This window comes from Grampus griseus (genome assembly GCF_964374135.1).
Source record: "Grampus griseus genome assembly, chromosome: 3".
Lineage (NCBI taxonomy): Eukaryota > Metazoa > Chordata > Mammalia > Artiodactyla > Delphinidae > Grampus > Grampus griseus.
The window spans coordinates 105,609,351-105,628,186 of NC_139019.1; the positions used below are offsets into that span (position 1 = coordinate 105,609,351).

At 37.3% G+C, this 18,836-nt stretch overlaps 1 protein-coding gene across 1 annotated transcript in view; it reads right to left on the reverse strand.

Annotated features, from left to right (window-relative positions):
* FBN2 (fibrillin 2) overlaps nt 1–18,836 on the reverse strand; it is a gene marked incomplete at both ends in the record, with an annotated part of 231,114 nt that overhangs the window by 43,773 nt on the left and 168,505 nt on the right. The window contains 11 exons of the mRNA XM_082652282.1: nt 171–239; nt 967–1,128; nt 3,494–3,616; nt 4,480–4,602; nt 10,321–10,446; nt 12,026–12,148; nt 14,446–14,568; nt 15,661–15,786; nt 16,111–16,236; nt 16,393–16,515; nt 16,957–17,082. Coding sequence (XP_082508408.1) covers nt 171–239; nt 967–1,128; nt 3,494–3,616; nt 4,480–4,602; nt 10,321–10,446; nt 12,026–12,148; nt 14,446–14,568; nt 15,661–15,786; nt 16,111–16,236; nt 16,393–16,515; nt 16,957–17,082 — 1,350 coding nt within the window. The remainder of the gene's footprint in view (nt 1–170; nt 240–966; nt 1,129–3,493; nt 3,617–4,479; nt 4,603–10,320; nt 10,447–12,025; nt 12,149–14,445; nt 14,569–15,660; nt 15,787–16,110; nt 16,237–16,392; nt 16,516–16,956; nt 17,083–18,836) is intronic.

Sequence of the window (18,836 nt, forward strand, 5' to 3'; positions counted from 1 at the left end):
TCAAATCTTTCTGATTTACAAATGGTTATTCATCAGACTGGTAATTGTCCATCTGTAATTTTGCAAAATAATCTTGTTGGGACTGTTCCACACTAACTTTTCTACCAGATTTGCTCTAAAGTAAATTCTTTACCTTGTTTAAATCTGGTGACAATTAGAGATATGCTCACCTTCTAAGATGATTGTGATGGGGTTAGGTCTGAAGCCTTCACCTCCAGGACACAAAGTGTAATATTCAGCTGCAAAACAATGGAAAAAAAGAAATTTGATACCTGTGTGCAAGAGGCTGACAGTGAATTAGCACTTAACAACTGCCAGGCTCAAAGCGCATATCCTAAGGGGTGTATCTATATTTTCCTTAGTGCCTTTTCAAATACATTATCTTTAAAAAGTACATTACATTTTACTTGGAATAAGATGATTACTTCATAAATTATATACAAAGTAGAATAACAAAACCCATTTGCTTTTAATTAAAGAAAAAGGTTATTTTCAGATAATTTATATCACAACCCTTCTGGCTAGTAAATAAAAACTAAAAGACTCAACAATTCAAAAGTTTCACCTATGTTCATATCAGGACATACATTTCAATTTAAGACATAATATGACTGGACTTGAGGAATACAACTCACCTATGAACCTGAACTAAAACAACTGTGGAAAAGAACCAGGAATGGTCTTTATCTGTGACACCAGGGAGAACTGATATTATCATCATTCATATTGGATTGTGGTTAAAAACTGTTTTTTCTTTTTAGCATTATCAAGAAAAACAGTAAGAAGAGAGGAATTCAGATTCCTTTTATATGACACACTCTTGGCTGGTTTCAGCACAACCATTGAAAGTAGTCCAGATTCAAAGTTTTGACCCTCACTACCTCCCCCACCCCTAGCACCAGAAGAAAATGGTAGCTAGTGCTCAGCTACCAGTGTTTCTTTCCTCTTCTTCCGTTCCATACTCACTGCTATTGACAGGGGGGCAGGTCTCGCAGGGGTTCCCCCAGGCCTTCCCCAGAGAGCAGCAACAGGAGGAGCGGCTGACGCCCACCCCAATCTCAGTGTTGCAGGAGAGACTCCCGTCGCCCCGAGGACCGAACTTCAGGTAACAGTTGCCCACTCGATTGTCTGCAGGGCAACACAGGAACTTAAAATTGTCCTTATCAGAGTAAGAATGCCTGTTTTGGAGAATGGTCACTCAAATGATGAAATTCAAATTCTGTACATTAATCCCCAGAACAGAATAATCTCTTGCTTTAAACTTTTTCAAGACTGAGTTGCAGGAATTAAATAAATTACACTTTCCTACATCTAGACATCCATATAGATCATGGACTAAACAAGATAGTAAGCAATTACTCATCTGGGACATTCTGGACCTTTAATAATATGATTGCAAAAAATGTTTCCTATAATCAATCTATAGCATGAGTTTATCAATAAAGGGAGTGAAATCCAATATGTTAATTTAAAGCAATGTATCCTATCACTGAAATATTGATAACACCATCTCCTTCCTCTCCTCCCCATAATCTCCATTCTCCCACAGTTTAGTTTCAATTTGCACATTGAGTTTTGCAGGTTTTGGGAAAGCTAGTCTGTAACAACTTTAGGGAGGCTACTTAAGAGATCAATGAATCTCAGCCTTTGTCTTGTCTCTATCCATAATTACCATCTAGATCACCTCATTAGTTCCATGACTTTAAATACTATCAAATTTGTGGTTCCATCTTTCAACTCTCCCCTGAACTCAGATCTTTCTGCCATGTGCCTAGTATTTGATTTCTCCTCTTAGATATCTAAGGTATTTTAGAGTTAACACGTCTAAAATCAAACACTTGATACTCTTTCCTCCACATACAAAACCTGCTCCAATCCTCTCCCAGGCTTCTGCATTTTCAATAAACGGAAACTCCAATTTTTTAATTGCTCAGGCCCTATACCTTGCAGTCAAACTTTGAATTCTTACTATCATGCCTTATTCAATCCAGTAATAAGGTCTGTCAACACTACTTTCAAAATATATCTGGACTCTGATGACTTACCACTGCTTCTAAATCACTACAACCTGAGTTCAAGCCACCATCGTCCCTCATCTGGACTATCGCAATTGTTTCCTAACTCATCTCTGGACCCAACTATAGTCTATTTTCCCCACCATAGCCAGAGTCATCCTTCAGAAGCATTACCTTAGCCCAGGCCACTCCCAGTGGTGTCCCACGTCAATCAGAGTAAAATCCAAAGTCCTTATTACAGTCTACCAAGTAGTTTTCATCTCCAGCTGCACATTATAATCACTTTGGCAGCTTTTTATTATTTTACTTTTCTTTTTTTTTTTTTTTTGGTTTTGTTTTTGTTGCTGACTCCGGTGCAGACAGAGGTGTTAACTCATGGTTCTGCTCTTACTAGGCTGTATTCATTCATCCTTCCTTCCTCCTTCCCTCCCATTCTCTCTCTTTTATCCCTGCTCTCCATTCTCATTCCTCATCCCCTACCCAACCATATGAATGTGTTTAATATTATTCTTTTGGTCTCTGCTCCTGCAAAATTGTACTTTTGTTTTCGTGTGCACATTTTAAATTTCTATAAATGGTATTTTGTCGTATACCTCATTCCATCTTTATAACATCCAATCCATCAACTCCACAGTATTCAACTGCGATTCTTTTTCAATCTATCCACTCTCCAAATATGGCTTCTAAATTCTTGCCACTGCAAATAATGAGGCACTGAATATTTTTCCTTATGTTTCCGTATGGGCCTGTAAGTTACTTTATTTGATATCTAAAGCCCAGAGAGGAGCTGCTGGTTCACAGAGTTTGCATATTCTTAGCCTTTGGTATCAGGAAAAACAGTCCTTGTTATCTGCCGTAGGCATCCAGTAAACCTTTTTAATTTTTTATATTTGTAAGTCATTTTGAAAATAATTTGCAGAAGAAAAAGGCACAAACAACCTTACTAGAAATTTTAATGGGAATTTAATCATGGCTAACTCAAATTTTATTCTGTATTTTCTTGGTTTTGAAAAAATATATACCTGAAATGGTCCTATAAATGCCATTAACTGTTTGCCTGTCAGTTGTCATGCATAAACCTGAAACATCTTCATTTTGTAAAACTGATTCCACATTTCAAACACATCTGTCCTGGCCAATGTACTGGACAGGGAGCCAGGCAACTCAGGACACTGCTTCAGCTCTGCCATGTGCAAGCTCTGAGACCTTGAACAAATGACTGCACCTCTAGGGCCCTGGTTCTCAAGTCTGTGAGAGGAGGTGGTGGGAGCAGATGTCTCAAAAATTCCTGTTTCAAAATATGACTTGGAAGATAAGCAGGATAAAAGTGACCATATATTTTGGTAATCTAGAGTTTCTTCAGGTAAAGGACTACTATTTTGTTCTCAAGTTAATTGTAGTAAATGGTCATCACAAGAGAGTATGAGTATTTAACTCTATGTACTTCTATTCATTTGTTTCATATAGCTTTTGCTTACCAACACAACCCACACCGGTGGGGTTCAGCTGGAAATCAGGTGGACAGTTACACTCATAGCGACCAGGAGTGTTGACACATAGGCCGTTCACACAGTTTATTGGATCTGCACATTCATCAATATCTAGGAAAAACATTTAAAATGCCCACATTAACATCTTTACTTTCCTTGTGCATACTGCTGTTCCAAAGAATTTGGTGGAAAGTTTGCAAGTCAGTAGACTAAAAATCTTTAGGAGGGACTCAGAACAATGAAATAAAAATGAAATACTTGTATACACCTAAAGCAGTTTCCATAGATCAGTCACACAGTATTCATGATGATATCATTTAATATCCTTAATAAATAAATTATAATGAAACGTTGCAATTCTGAAGAGAAACATTTTATCACTGTTTGTTTAATTAAACTTAAACATATGTATTATATATTTGTACATATATGTGGACATCACAAATACATACAAAGAAATACTTTACTAATTTCGTGTTGGATATTTAATATTAAGTTGTTTATATTACAATGGATCCATTCAATAGTTAAAAATAAATGTATCAGCCAAGGGGGAAAGGGGTGGCGTGTGAGGAATTGGAAGACTGGGATTGACACATATACATTATTGACACTATGTATAAAATAGATAACTGATGGGAACATACTGTATAGCACAGGGAACTCTACCTAATGCACTGTGGTAACCTAAATGGAAGGGAAGTCCAAAAGGGAGGGGATATCTGTATGTGTATGGCTGATTCATTTTGTTGTGTGGTGGAGGCTAACACAACATTGTAAAGCAACCATACTCCAATAAAAATTAATAAAAAAATAATAAAACAATAAATGTATCAGAATGTAATTTTCTTTTTCAAAAAAATGCATAGCCCAAGGCATAGCAGGCTAAGCAGAAATTTGAGGAACTTCTATATCTAGCACAAAATGTTCATTTCAACTAATAAGAACACAATTAAGCCCTTAACTGGCCATACCTGTACAGTTCCCTCCGGTTCTGTCCAATTCGTAACCATCATCACAGATACAATGAAACATTCCAGGCAAATTATTACATGTTCCAAAGACACAAATATTTTGGAAGGAGCATTCATCGATATCTGGAGATTAAAAAAAATAGTAATCTCTTGATTACAAAGACATTTAGATTTACTGTATGACATTAATAAATTATTCTATCTCCTCAGATGTTTTTATGCAGCAAAAAATTTTCTTTTTCTTTGACCAAAGATGTCACATAAATGGCAAGCAACTAATGTTTATATGGGTCAGAAATATGAAAGAATATTATCTTATTTTATTGATAGTATTTTACTGTCTTGACCTGTAAAATATTTCAGAAAAAAATTGGCCTAGGGCATAAAAACCTTCTAGAAATTAAATATGAACGTGTTAAAGGAATAAGATTGTAAAAAATTAAAGATAAAAACAAATTCAAAGATTATAATAATTAAGTGAAAACAGATGTTTTATAAACATCTACAACATACAAAATATACAACATAAATATTTTAAATATTAAATATATCTTTTAAATTATTTAAGTTTAATTTTTTAAACTTCTTTCTTGTTATGTAATCTGATCTGTTATAATAAAGTCAGTTATAAACAGGGAAAGAAGTTTTTTCCCAGTAGTGTGTAATAAGATCATCCATTGCCCCACATTCCTCCAAATCTCATTAAGATATCTCTATTGGACTGAAATCATAAATTCAGTTTATGAAAGTCTTCCATGAAGCTTTAACCCAAAATAAACAAGAAGTTATTACTCCTCATTCGTATGAAAATGAAGGCATAGTGTGCCTGTACAGCTGTAGAAGTAATCTGTATTTCTACTCATAGGAAGAGGATGGACATTTTTGTACACAAATTACCTCATATCCTGAGAATGCAGACCAGGCATGCCATTTTAGGCTAGACTAGACAAGTCATTCTAAAATGCTGTCTTGAGACAGTTATATCTTAAGTATAAACGGGTCTTTTGGTCATTTATGATTGTCAAAATAAAGCATTGCAACTATCTTATATTTAAAGTATAGTTCAAATTGTGTCTAGAAGTTCAATTGATGTGTAAAGTTTTCTTTACTTGTGTTGGGGCAATAAACAAAGTTATTCTTTTTATATAAATCAGTAAAGACTCATTAAGTTAGTTTATAATTGAGTTGTGTTAATCTATAAATTGAAGTGGAATTGTATTATCAGCCTTCTGCATATGCATTTTACTTTTAAGTGAACTTTATTAGAAATAACTTCCATTTAAATAACGTAAAAGTTGCGTGGAATAAGGTATTTTAAGAGAATACTGCCTTGTTTTTATAAAATTGATGCATATTCAGAAATTTGAATACAGAAAAGTGGTGATAGGAAACAGAAAAGATAGGAAACACAGAAAATAAGATAGCAAGAACAAAAATCACTCAAAAATGCTTCTATCCAGAATTATCATTGTAATTGGATGAACACCATTCCAAACATTGATATTTCTCAGTGCATATTCACAGAGAGTAAAGCTGAAACAATTTCCATGCATCAGATCAATTTTTCATTATCTCAGTATCTTCTAAAATGCTTTCTAATGGTAAGAATTGATGAAAACACTAAAACTGTATCATCTTTTGGCTTTATGTTAAAATTCAAACACAATTTTAAGACAGTATTAATGGATTCTATACAATGATGATTAACAATTAGCATCCATATATGCTTCCAACTCATTTTTGTTATTCATATTATTTTCACTTTTTAAATGTTCATGGCATTTACCATAATCTCTACAGTATTTAGTAGTAATTCTTTAAAGGAATCAATAATGTTTTTATTGTCACTTCTCCATTTACTTCTTGACTGGCTGTTTTTCATTGCTGATAAGTTGTGTGTTTTTTTTGTTTTTGTTTTTGTTTTGCCCAAGACAAGAAGGGAGATCCCACAGGTGGTTTCTTTCTGAATTATTTCACTTGTCAGGATATGTCTATTGTCTTTTTTTTAAAATAAATTTATTTATTTTATTTATTTATTTTTGACTGTGTTGGGTCTTCATTGCTGCGCGCAGGCTTTCTCTAGTTGCGGTGAGCAGGGGTTACGCTTCATTGCGGTGTGTAGGCTTCTCATTGCGGTGGCCTCTCTTGTTGCAAAGCATGGGCTCTAGGCGTGACGGCTTCAGCAGTTGTGGTGTGCAGGCTTCAGCAGTTGTGGTGCGTGGGCCCTAGAGTACAGGCTCAGTTGCTGGTGCAACTGGCTGAGTTGCTCCTTGGCATGCAAAATCTTCCCGGACCAGGGCTCGAACCCGTGTCCCCTGCACTGGCAGGAGGATTCTTAACCACTGCACCACCGGGGAAGTCCTGTCTATTGTCTTTATAATTAACTAACTCTGAGGTATAGCTTTCTTGTCACATGTGTCCTTATAACTGTGAGGGCAGCATTCTAATGTGTGTTGGTACTGAATGTTTGTTTTGTTCATGACTTGCCTTTTCTATCTGCAGTTTGAAGAATCTCTATTACTTAAGTTGACAAATTCAATAAGGTTAAATAAAAATGATTTACTTCTTTCTGTATATTCAGTTCCTTCTTCTATTTCAGGAAAATGTTTGGTTGTTTAATACTTTTTTTCTATTCAATTTTTAGGGACTCTTCACTTCAGAAACACCCATTATACTTAAGTTTATGGTCTTTGTCTTTTCTCTAATAGTGTTAATTTATCCTCTCCCCCCTTTTTTTTCACTGTGATTATCTCACGTCCATTCTCTATGGTAGTAATTACATTTTCATCTCCTCTGTTCTTTGCTGTGTCTATTTAATTGTTCTCTTATTTTGCTGCACTGGTCCATGTTTTTTGTTTCCCTTAACTCTGCAATATCTCTTTTTGTCTTTTTTTTCTGGTTTTTTTTTTTTTTTTTAATGTGTTTTTTTTTTTTTTTTGCGGTACGCGGGCCTCTCACTGTTGTGGCCTCTCCCGTTGCGGAGCACAGGCTCTGGAAGCGCAGGCTCCGGAAGCGCAGGCTCAGCGGCCATGGCTCACGGGCCCAGCCGCTCCGCGGCATGTGGGATCTTCCCGGACCGGGGCACGAACCCGTGTCTCCTGCATTGGCAGGCGGACTCTCAACCACTGCGCCACCAGGGAAGCCCTTTTTCTGTTTTTATAATCACTTTGAACTTGTTCAATCATATGTTTTTATTAAGGTTATCTGAGGTACAATATACCTATGCAAAATTTGCTCTTGTTCCTTGAGTAGTTTTCCTCTACTCTGGATTGATTATCTGCTTTTTGTATGCTTTTTTTGTTGTTGTTGTTTCCATAGAACACCTGCACAGTTGCTGTTGTTTCAGTTTGTTTACACATTACTTGGTCAGCTCTTTCAAGAGTTTTATATACAGTTGATGCTTGAACAACATACATTTGAACTGTGCAGGTCTACTTATACATGGATTTTTTTCAATAGTAAATACTACAGTGTATGTAGTACAACTACACTATCTGCAGTTGGTTAAATGTGTGGACATGGAACCGCGAATGCAGAGAACTGTGAACACTGAGGGCCGACTACAAGTTATACACAGATTTCCCCCCATGCTGAGGGTAAGTGTCCCTAGCCCCCATGTTATTCAAGTGTCAACTGTACTCTGAGATACAGTTTGGATGGAGCTTCTCGACATCCTCCCTTCTTTTTTGATTTGGGCTTTCTTTGGAAGACAGCTTGGGGTATGGGTTTCATTATAGCTTCTATTCTGTGGCCCAGAGTTTCATAAGGTGGGGGAAGAGGAGAAATACGGATGGGAGGACCTCCACTGGGCTCTGTGTGCTCTTTGTTGGTGAACCTGGCCCCTGCTCTCTCTTCGGAAATCATACTAAATGCTCTGTATCTGGGTTTACTCCATCTGATGGAGTCCTAACCTGTCCCTGAGGAGGTTCTTGCAGGTTCTGTACCTTCCCATTTTGGTGAAGAATACTGGGAAATGGCCAACTCCAGCAGTTTTTTAAACTCTATAGAAATTCTGAGAATTTATGATTAGAGGTAGATGCTGAGTGGAAAATGTTGTTTAGAGGATCAATTCAAAGGGGCATCAATTTATAATAAGATGGGAAAATATCAAGGAATTAAAGTAATAAATTCAGGATAAACTGTCTAAATGTGCCAGATCTCATAGAAAGAGAGAAGACAAAACCATAGAGAAACAGGCAGAACCATGGAATTGCATTTTGGGGATCTCAAAAGTTGGCATCTGGTTAAATGGAGCAAAGGGTGAGCTACATGTGTGCCACTCTCAGGTGCCCTGGCAACTGGGATTTCTCTCCATGGAAACAACATATTTTGGGAAAGCCAACATGAGAAGGAAGTACAGTGAACAGAAACTATTTAGCACCACCTTGAGGGAGGTTCTGCAAGAAGTTTTGGAAGACCCTAGGCCACAAATAATGGAACAGAATTATGAAAGAGAAATGCTGTCTTATGTATAAAGGATTAATTTTGAAATTTTATGTTGGCAAAAGTGTCTGGCTGTTGCTAATTTGTCTCTTTTCCCACCAATTCTTGTCAAGCTGACGTGGGTAATAAATCATGTAATTCCATAAACACATTGACTCACAGTTTCTACTAATTGACTTCAATGCTTAGAAGGAACCAGGACTAGGAAAAAAATAAAAATCATTCTACAGATGCCTTGTATAAAATGGTTTAGGTTCTGCCCAACCTAGCAGGTCGAAGTAGAAGCATGAATACTTTCAGTTTCTAGTATCATCTTCCCAGAGCCTACTATTCATTCTCTCATTCTGATTCTCTTCAAATTGGTAGATATTTACGGAAATTGCCATGATCTTTTAGGCACACTTTCTTTCTTCAGTGACACTTCTGGTGGTGGGGCAGAGTCAGGCTCTACTCCAAGCTACCCCAGATTGCATAATTTTTGTTTGGTTGATGCTGGTGAAGTGTGTGTGTGTGTGTGTGTGTGTGTGTGTGTGTGTGTGTGTGTGTGTGTGTGTGTGCGCGCGTGTGCACACGCACGCTGGCATTTACTATTTCTGTTCATTTGATTAGATACTCATGTAGGGAAAGCCTGTAATCTGGTTTCATTTTATAATCTTTGCTAGCAGTTAGCCTGAGTTTTTTTTTAAGGTTTTCTATGAATCACTAATTTTGTTAAAACCTTATGGCATATGAATTGTTTTCAATCCTTCTCCTTTATTTACATTTTCACGTACTTTTATGAACACAATGATGGCCCAAACTCTATGTAATGTGAATTGAGTCTCTAATGTAAAAGAAAATCCAAATTCTTTTTCTTGGAAAGATATCACACTAGTCACGAAGTCCCATTTCTAGGAAAGGGGGTGATGTCATAACTTAGAAGCAGGAGACATGACTATTAAGCAAAAGGTGTAGTTCTTGATGAGTCCCTGAAGAGGACTTCCAGTCCCAGACATACAGACAGTTGACTAAAGCATAAAGGTAATGCCAAAAATGAGCTACTTAGATTTTGATAAACACATTAAATAGCAGTGATTGAGGTACACAATATATTTTAAAAGCTGAACAGTTTATCCACATTTCATTCATTTAGTGATAAAAAAAGAAATAGTTAAAAAAAAAAACGAATAAGCCAAAGTTCCAACTCTTGGCTCTTGGCCAGGAAAACTTCATAAGAGATGAAAGCCACCTTCACCATTATTCATTCGGCAAAATAATCCATGCTTAAACAAATGACTTTTATGTGTGCAGCATGTGCTGTGTATTCTGCTTCCAGGTGGAGACTGTTCAGCCCTTTTTGTGGTTTCATTTGTTGTAGTTGATCCAACTTGGAAATGAGTTGGAATCCTGGTGACCCACCTTGGCAGGATCTGCTGTCTGAGGCTGGAGTGAAGCCCATCTCACACTCACAGCGATATGCACCCGGGACGTTGAGGCATTGTCCATTCTCACAGAGATTTATGTTTTCTGCACACTCATCAACATCTGTTGAAGGAGCAAATTACATCTCTATTAAGTTCCAAATCTCATGACTTTTTTTTCTTTGCTCTATAACTAAACCAGTCTCACTGGCTTGAGTTAGTGCTCATTAACATCAAACAACAATTATCCATATACACCTAAATAAGGGTATACAACTTGATAGCAGAGCTGTTTATGCCCTAACATTCAATTCCATTATGATAAACAGGAGGAATGAGGTGTCTCTCACATCTGTCTCAGTTCTCTTTAATGCTAATTTGATGCATCTGTGTTACACCAACATCATTTAGATATAACCAAGAACATTGGAATTAATCTTAAAATGGTGTTAATTCATTTGAAAACATTACAGTATTAAAATGAACAACTTTTTCACTAGTTCAAGTATTTTTAAGCAAGTAAGGGACACTCTAAGGGAGTGAGGAAAGTTTCTTTCATGCCATTACAATCTCATTAAAATATTCTTATATTTAGGGCCTAACATTTGCCAAGGAGTGTGCTAGCTGCCTGACGTTCATGTTTTCACTTAGTTCACCAACCCTGTGAGGTTTACAAGAGGAAGAACCTGAGGCTAAGAGGAGGCGACTGATGCCTGGGAGTCACAGTGATCTAGTCTGCGGCTGAGCCAGGGTCTAGGTCCAGCTGTGTCTGATACCAAAGCCATGCCCCTGCCCTCACACCACGGTGCAGAGACATGCTAAGAAAGATGCAGTACCCGAGGTTTAAAAGTAAGGAAGCTTTACAACTGAATAAACATGTTTTCTTAAAGAGGCATTAGAAAACTGTAAGTCTGTGTTTTTGATGTCACTAATTAGAAAAAACTATCTTTTAATTTGGGGTTTAAAGTGTGCACTGAAATTCAACTGAGAAACACCTATCTCTCAAGCTGAAAAGTATCATTCTTTATGTCCAGCAAGATGATCTAGTCTTTTACGTGAATATAATAAGTGGATGTTTTATCCTCAAGGAATGCAGAGTGAATTTACTCACATTCATTAAGCTCTTATGATGCATGTTTCTAAGCTCTTTACTTGTATTATTCCATTTAATCCTTTCAATACCATGTGATAAACTGAGATTTTGATAAACACAATAAATAGCAGTGATTGGGTAGGTCATAGATTTTATTTTAAGAAGCTGTATAGTTTTCCCAACATGTCATTCATTCAATGATATAAAAGAAAAAGGGAAATAGTATTTATTATTATTATTACCACCATGTCCATTTCAAAATGGAGAAACTAAGGACACACAGGTTAAGTCATTCACTTAAGGCTATATGGCCAGTAAGCAGCACAGGCAAGATCTGGATCCAGATGGCCTGACTCAGAGCCTGTATTTTTGACCATTATGTTAATTAATGAATAAAAGGAAATGACAGTCACTAAGAGTACATGATAGTAATAAATGCCATTATTTTAAAAAATTTCCAGGTTTTTGTGTTTAATGTAAGCAAAAGATACATATTCACCTTAAGTCAAGTGTAAAAACAGAGGTAGTGATTTCAGCCTCCTTTAACTACAGTCTTCTTCTGATGATGAAAACATACAGAGTGTTGCATGAAAATCAGGACCTCACCCACCTGAGCAGGTAAATCCATCTCCAGTGAACCCTTCGGAGCAGGCACAGCGGTAGGAGCCTGGGGTATTGACACACTGAGCATTTATGCTGCACTGGTGGGTTCCATTAGAACATTCGTCCAGATCTGCATGTCAAGAGAACATAGCAATAAAGTTCATAAATGAAAATGGAATATTTAAACACCCAGGAAGATTTTCATTTGTCTTAATTTAAATGTAAACTGGCCCCAAACTGGCCAAATGGAATGTATTTTAGTTTACTGGTCAAGTTGCAGTTCTATATAATTTTCTAAGACCTCAGACCTATGATCCAAAGTGTTCATGCTACAAACATGGGCCAAAATAATTAGTTCAAGCGTTTTGTGAGCTGTCTAATCAACTAGAATTATAATGTTTAAAAGAAAACCAGGCCTAGATTTCTTTCCGATTTCTACCGAGGGTGAATTTTATCATTGGCTACCTTATCACTAAAAAAGGGGTCAATTTTCAAGATAATACTGAATTTCAGAGCAGGAAAATTACCATAGAATTTTCAAGTTCATTTTATAGATGAGGAAATCAAGATATGATTCTTGACCTCATGGAACCCCTAGTCTAGTGGAAAAGACAGATGTTAAACACAGAGAATTCAATTAAATTTAATACTGTCATACATGTACCATGAAGAAAAGTTACAAGGTATAAGGAAATAAGAAGGGTGTCTAATTTGGATTGCAGGAATTAGGAAAGCTCCACTGAGGAAGTCATTTTCAGTTAACTTCGCATCTGAAGGATGAGCAAGAGTTGACCTGCGAACAGAAGTAGGGATGGGTCTTCCTTGCAGAGGGAACAGCACGTATGAAAACACTGAGAAGGAAAAGAGCTTTGATGTGACAAAAATTAAAGGAGGTTAGAGTGACAAAGAACAATGTAGGAGACCAGGGATGAAGGAAAGTGAAGCTGGAGAGATAGTGGGAAGATGCCATAGGGTCTTGTAAACCATGTGAAGGAAGCTGAAGTTTATCCTAAATTCAATGGATTAAGATGACAATTGTGAAGAAATCAGATCCATGGTTTAAAAAATCTACCTGGCTGCAATGTGGAGAATGGATTGCGGGAGGACCAGAGAGGGAGTAAGCCAACATATGAGGAGGTTCTTTTAGCAGCTAACGGAGAGAAAGGGCTGGGGTGGGGGGCAGATTGAGAGAGAGAACGGTTGTGATGAGAGCAGGGGGATGGAGATGGAAAGGAGTGGAGGGATTTGGATGCCATTTTGGAGTAGAGGTGCCTGGACATGGTTAAATCTTTTGTATTAGTGGCAGGCTATTTTTCGATAGCTGGCCAGAGTGATAGATGGACAAGAAGCACAAAAAAAGAGAGGCTAGAGGAGGGAAAAACAGTAAACAAATGGGACTAGAAAACTGGGAATGGGGATATAGCTGAAAAGTTGTGAGATTAATGATAGAGAAATGGCTGGACTCAAGTGGGTAGCTAGTGGACTTAGTGACACCGTGAGAGAACCTTCCTTAGCAAAGTTATTTAAAAACTATGTTAACTCAAATTCTGGAGTCAGCTCATAAACATTTGACAAGTATAAAACAATTGAGTAGGTAAGAAAGTACATTCAAATTAACTAATATTATTAATAAGAGATCTTAAAATTATCCTTTAATTCTTGCTGCAGGCTTATCAGGTTTTAATGAGTAATCATGGGGAGGTCGGTTTTGCTTGCTTTAATTTGTATTTTAGATAGACCTGGATAATTTTTACGAGTTGCAACATGCCTTATTGTTGAGGCACATAAAACACTGAACGTACCAAGCAGCACTGTGAATGACATCAAGGGTAAAATCCAGTTCCTTGCCTCACAGCTATAAAGGACTTATTAGACTTTGGTCAAGAACTATAAAACTTGGAGAATGGCAACTGCCTTCACATTCTCCTTCTAATCTGGCTTCTTGGAATCCAAGACATTTAGATTTCTCTGGAAGAAGAATTCTATTTTCTATTAAGAAGCTGGTATTGACCACTTACTATAGACCTAGGTTATCTGAAAAAAATCGTTTCATTCCCTTCATTTATTTCACTGGGTTTTAAATCTCACTGTTACTCTATGAAAAAACTGGAAAAATATATTAGTCATGTTTCATCCTACAGCTGTTTGGATTTCTGGCTGCACATCAAATAATTTTTACTGAACAACACCACATTAAAAAGCAGATGCCAAGGCATACTGTTGTAATTTGATCATTTATACCAAAGTTAAAGGAAACTCTTAGGCAAGAATTATCTTGCAACGAAAGACAGCCTTTAATTTTCAAGAGAATAAATGAAACTAAGAGGCATGTTCCTATTTAAGTATGTAGGTTAACAACTGTGCAAAGAAGAGCCTCTAGGGATTCTGTGTCTTAGCGAAGGTTATTTACATTTGCAAAATACTCACCAATACATTTGATGCCATTTCCAACCCAGCCTTCTCTGCAGCTACATTTGAAGCTTCCTGGGACGTTTAGACATGAGGCATGCATGTCACAGTTGTGGGCACCAATTTCACACTCATCCACATCTGAGAAACCGTAGTTAATATGAAGATAAGATACAACCTAGTTAATTCTACTTCCAAGAGATTTCTGTATAGGCAAAATTTTAAAGTAAACACAGAGAAAACATTAACGTCACTTTTATTTTTAATATGTTTAGACTCCAACAGGATTTGGAAGTTCATGATCCAAATCAAACAAGGCCTTCCCTGAAAGAAACTGCCAGCCAGAATATATAAAAATAATCACTGGAAATGTTTTCTGGAAAATGACCAGATGCTTTTATCAGTATTATGTATATAGTGTCTGTGTATGTGGTACACATACATATGAACATGCAGAGTTCTTCTTTCATTACTTGCTCTTTCCTGGAGGTGTCAGCTTAAGGCCTAGGCTGCAGTCTAAGTCACCCACCACCTGGCCTGAGCAAAATACCACACTAAAGCCTTGAGCAATGATGGACATTTGGCCCAAAGCATTGACCCTGGGAGTTCAACCCCCATCCGCCCTTCAAAAGGCTAAAACTATTTAGTAGAGAACAGGAATAAGAGATAAAATGAATGGGGTGAACAAAGAAAAAAAGCGAAGAGAGGAAATTTGGGCAGGGAGAAGAGAAGGCAACAGCAAATGGAAAGAGAGGAGGGAAGAGCAGAGAAAAAGATGGGGAAAGAAAGGAAGGAAAAGAGTCTAAATATAAGTTTTAGATTAATTTTTGTTAGTTTAAAAGAACTGTAAAACTCAGCAAACACCTGGGATTCCTCCAGGTCTTTTGGTGCTTCTTCCTTACGTATATCTCCTGTTTGGGCAGGAGAAAGTGAACGCTGCCCCAAGAGCTATCAGGAGCACATCAGAACCATGGGGGCGAGATTCCACACCCATTCTCCCACTCCGTGACCAAGCACGCAGCCAGGTCTGCGGCTTGGTAGCGGAGACCGTGCTCATCTACCACAGAGAAGAGACAAACGCATCACACATGCTCTGGGCCAGTTACTCATCACATAACTGTCACAACCTGGTGTGGGTGAAAGTACAAGAAATTCCAGGGAACAAATGATGCTGAAGGTTAACCTCTGAAATATAAGAAACTGAAACACAGGGGATACAAGCTTGAGACCTACCTGTGCATCCCGTGGTCCCCTTCTTTACTGAATATCCCAGCTGACAGTGGCAAATGAAGGATCCCTTGGTGTTCTCACATTCCCCAAACATGCAGATGTTTGAATTTAAGTCACATTCATTCACGTCTAGGAAATTGATTTTCAACACCTTGGTTAATACTTGTTTATTCTAGTAATTCAAAAGCTATCTTTTAAACTGAATAGCATACTAATGAGATACACAAATAACGTTTAAAATATAATGTATTTGCAGGACACAGTATTACAGATAAATATATTGTCTTTAAGGATTTTTTTTTCAAATAATTCTTCCTTTTTGGCTTTCACATCTTCTAATACAATGGTTTGAATTTTAAAAATAACCAAAAAAGCCTTTTCTTCTTAGGTGCGCGCGTGTGTGTGTGTGTGCACACTGTACATAAATATTTATCCTGTTCTTATGGTACCCACCAATGCATGTTTTCATGTCCATTGAAGCCATGAAGCCATCATAACACAGACAGCGATACTCTCCAGGAATGTTGGTACACTGCCCACCATCACAGATATCAGGATTATTTTCACATTCATCAATATCTGATGATACAAAATCAAAATCAAATGAAAAACAAGGATGACTTTTATTAAGCTCATGCATTTTTTTCCATCCAGTTCCACACAAAATATGTGGAGCCAGATTTGTAAGATAAGATTAACCAGATGTACAAAGTCTGTGTATTTTCCTTCCTGTACCTGCACACGACCTCCCATCTGGCATCAGGGCATAACCTTCACTGCAGCTACATTCATAGCTTCCTTCGGCATTAGTGCACTGGGTGTCACAGCCTCCGTTCATTATCATACATTCGTCAATATCTGTAAAAACATTGCCACCACGTTACTTGTCAGAGATACTGCCTTAAAAAAAAAAAAGAGTTTTTCTACTTCTTCTTAAACAGACAATGCTCCAGTGACTTTGGATTTTTCATGTTGATTGATCATTGTAACATTAGCCTTTCTTAGTTCCTCTCACTTCCTTTTAGACAGCATTTCATTTGACATTCAGCTCCTGTAACCTAAGATTAAAGAACTCAGATATACCATATAGGATGAAATATATAGAGAAATATAGGATGTTTCTTATTATAAAACCAAAGGTTCCTCTGCAAAACCACCAAACCATGGCATCTGCCCCCATTCTTAGATTTGTTTTTAGGACAAAGGACTCCCATCGGCGTCACTATATATTCCGTGCCAGAAGCATTCCTCCACTGACTTGAGAAATACAACTTCCAGACCTGCCTGGTCTACCCTTACCTGTACAGCCCTGCCGGTCTGGCGTGGCCTGGTACCCAGCATTGCAGGAGCACTGATAAGTTCCAATCATGTTTACACATTTTCCATTTCTACAGAGATTGTCACTCAGGGAGCATTCATTAATATCTATAAAAAGATACACAGAGTTAATGTTTTATGAAATCACAACACCACTTAAAGTATCAAGAACATGCAGCATCAGAGCAATGGTCTCCAAAGGGCTTTATTTACTTCAGGGGGAAGTAAGATGGTCTCTTGCAGCAATTCAAAGAAAACGCCAGAATCTATATTTCTCTTAGTTCTACCTGCAACAGTGCTCTCCAGTGGAACTTTTTACATTGATGGAACTGTTACATATCTGTGCTGTCCAATATGTAGCTGTTACTGAGTGCTTGAAACATGGATACTGTGACTAAGGAACTGAATTTTTAACGTTATTTAATTTTGATAAAATTTAAATAGCCACGTGTGGCTAGTGAGTACCACATTAGACCACATCCACCTAGCACATGCCAGAAATAAAGCTTGTTAATACTTAATCTATGAATTTACACTGGCACCCTCAGCTGGTCTTAATTGGATGGTTACGTGTTGTCTAAATAACAGTTCCTGAGGGAAGACAGCTGGTTCCAAAAACAGAGGGGCTGAAAATAGGGCCCTCAGTTTTTAACTTTTCATGGCATTGTGTTTACAGGGCCTGGATAGGTGGATTACAGATTATATTGCCTGTTTTTAAGTAAACTAACCCTTATAAGATGGGCAGATGCCTTAAAGAAAACGCCTGCAAAGATCTGTGGAAGAAACTAGTACTAATAATGCAAAATGAGAAGAGCAAGAAAATGGTAGAGTGACACTTCCTCACACAAGTTACCCGTCAAACACAATCTAAGGTAAAAATCAGATATAACAAGAAATTCACCCCAAATTCTCAAAATTACTAAGAAGACAATGTGGCAGATTTATGTTTATAATCATGAAATATTTATTTTATTGAACATGCAAAAATACATATTTTATAATGTACATTATATCATTGAGGGGAACTTTTTTTTTCAGCTATAAAACCCATGAAGGGCTTCCCTGGTGGCGCAGTGGTTGAGAGTCCTCCTGTCGATGCAGGGGACACGGGTTCGTGCCCCGGTCCGGGAAGATCCCACATGCCATGGAGCGGCTGGGCCCGTGAGCCATGGCCGCTGAGCCTGCGCGTCCGGAGCCTGTGCTCCGCAACAGGAGAGGCCACAGCAGTGAAAGGCCCACATACCACAAAAAAAAAAAAAAAAAAACCATGAAAATTAATTAGCAAAATAAATTGAACTTAGAAACAGATCTCTGGATCACTGGTATCACAACGATGAATAAATATTCTGTAATTATCTGTGTGAAAAAGCTTTCCAAACTATTAAAGTGGAATTAAAAATATTTAAAACCTTCACCTTTTAAAATGTCTGTTCGAAAAAAGAAGCAGACTCACAGATACAAAGAACAAACTAGTGGTTACCAGTGGGGAGAGGAAACGGTGGAGGGGAAAGATAGGCGTAGGGGTTAAAAAAAAAAAAAAGGGTTATTATGGGATTATACAAAAACATGAATGCAAAACTTCTGAGAATTGTAAAGCACGACAGAATTTAAAGAATCTTTCATTGAATAAAAAAATTTAAAAAATAAATAAAATGATCTATGATTTAAGATTCACCTAATCATTAGCATAGCGATATAAATATGGGTTATAAATAAATACATGAGTAGTCGGGAGGTGTGCTCAAGCTATGTTTTTATTTGGGGGTGTGGGATCTGTCTATTTTAAACTGTTTTATTTGCTTACACTTTCAAGAAAGACTTACTGTGAGGAAAACATTTCCTGGCTAAATCAAAACTTTAAA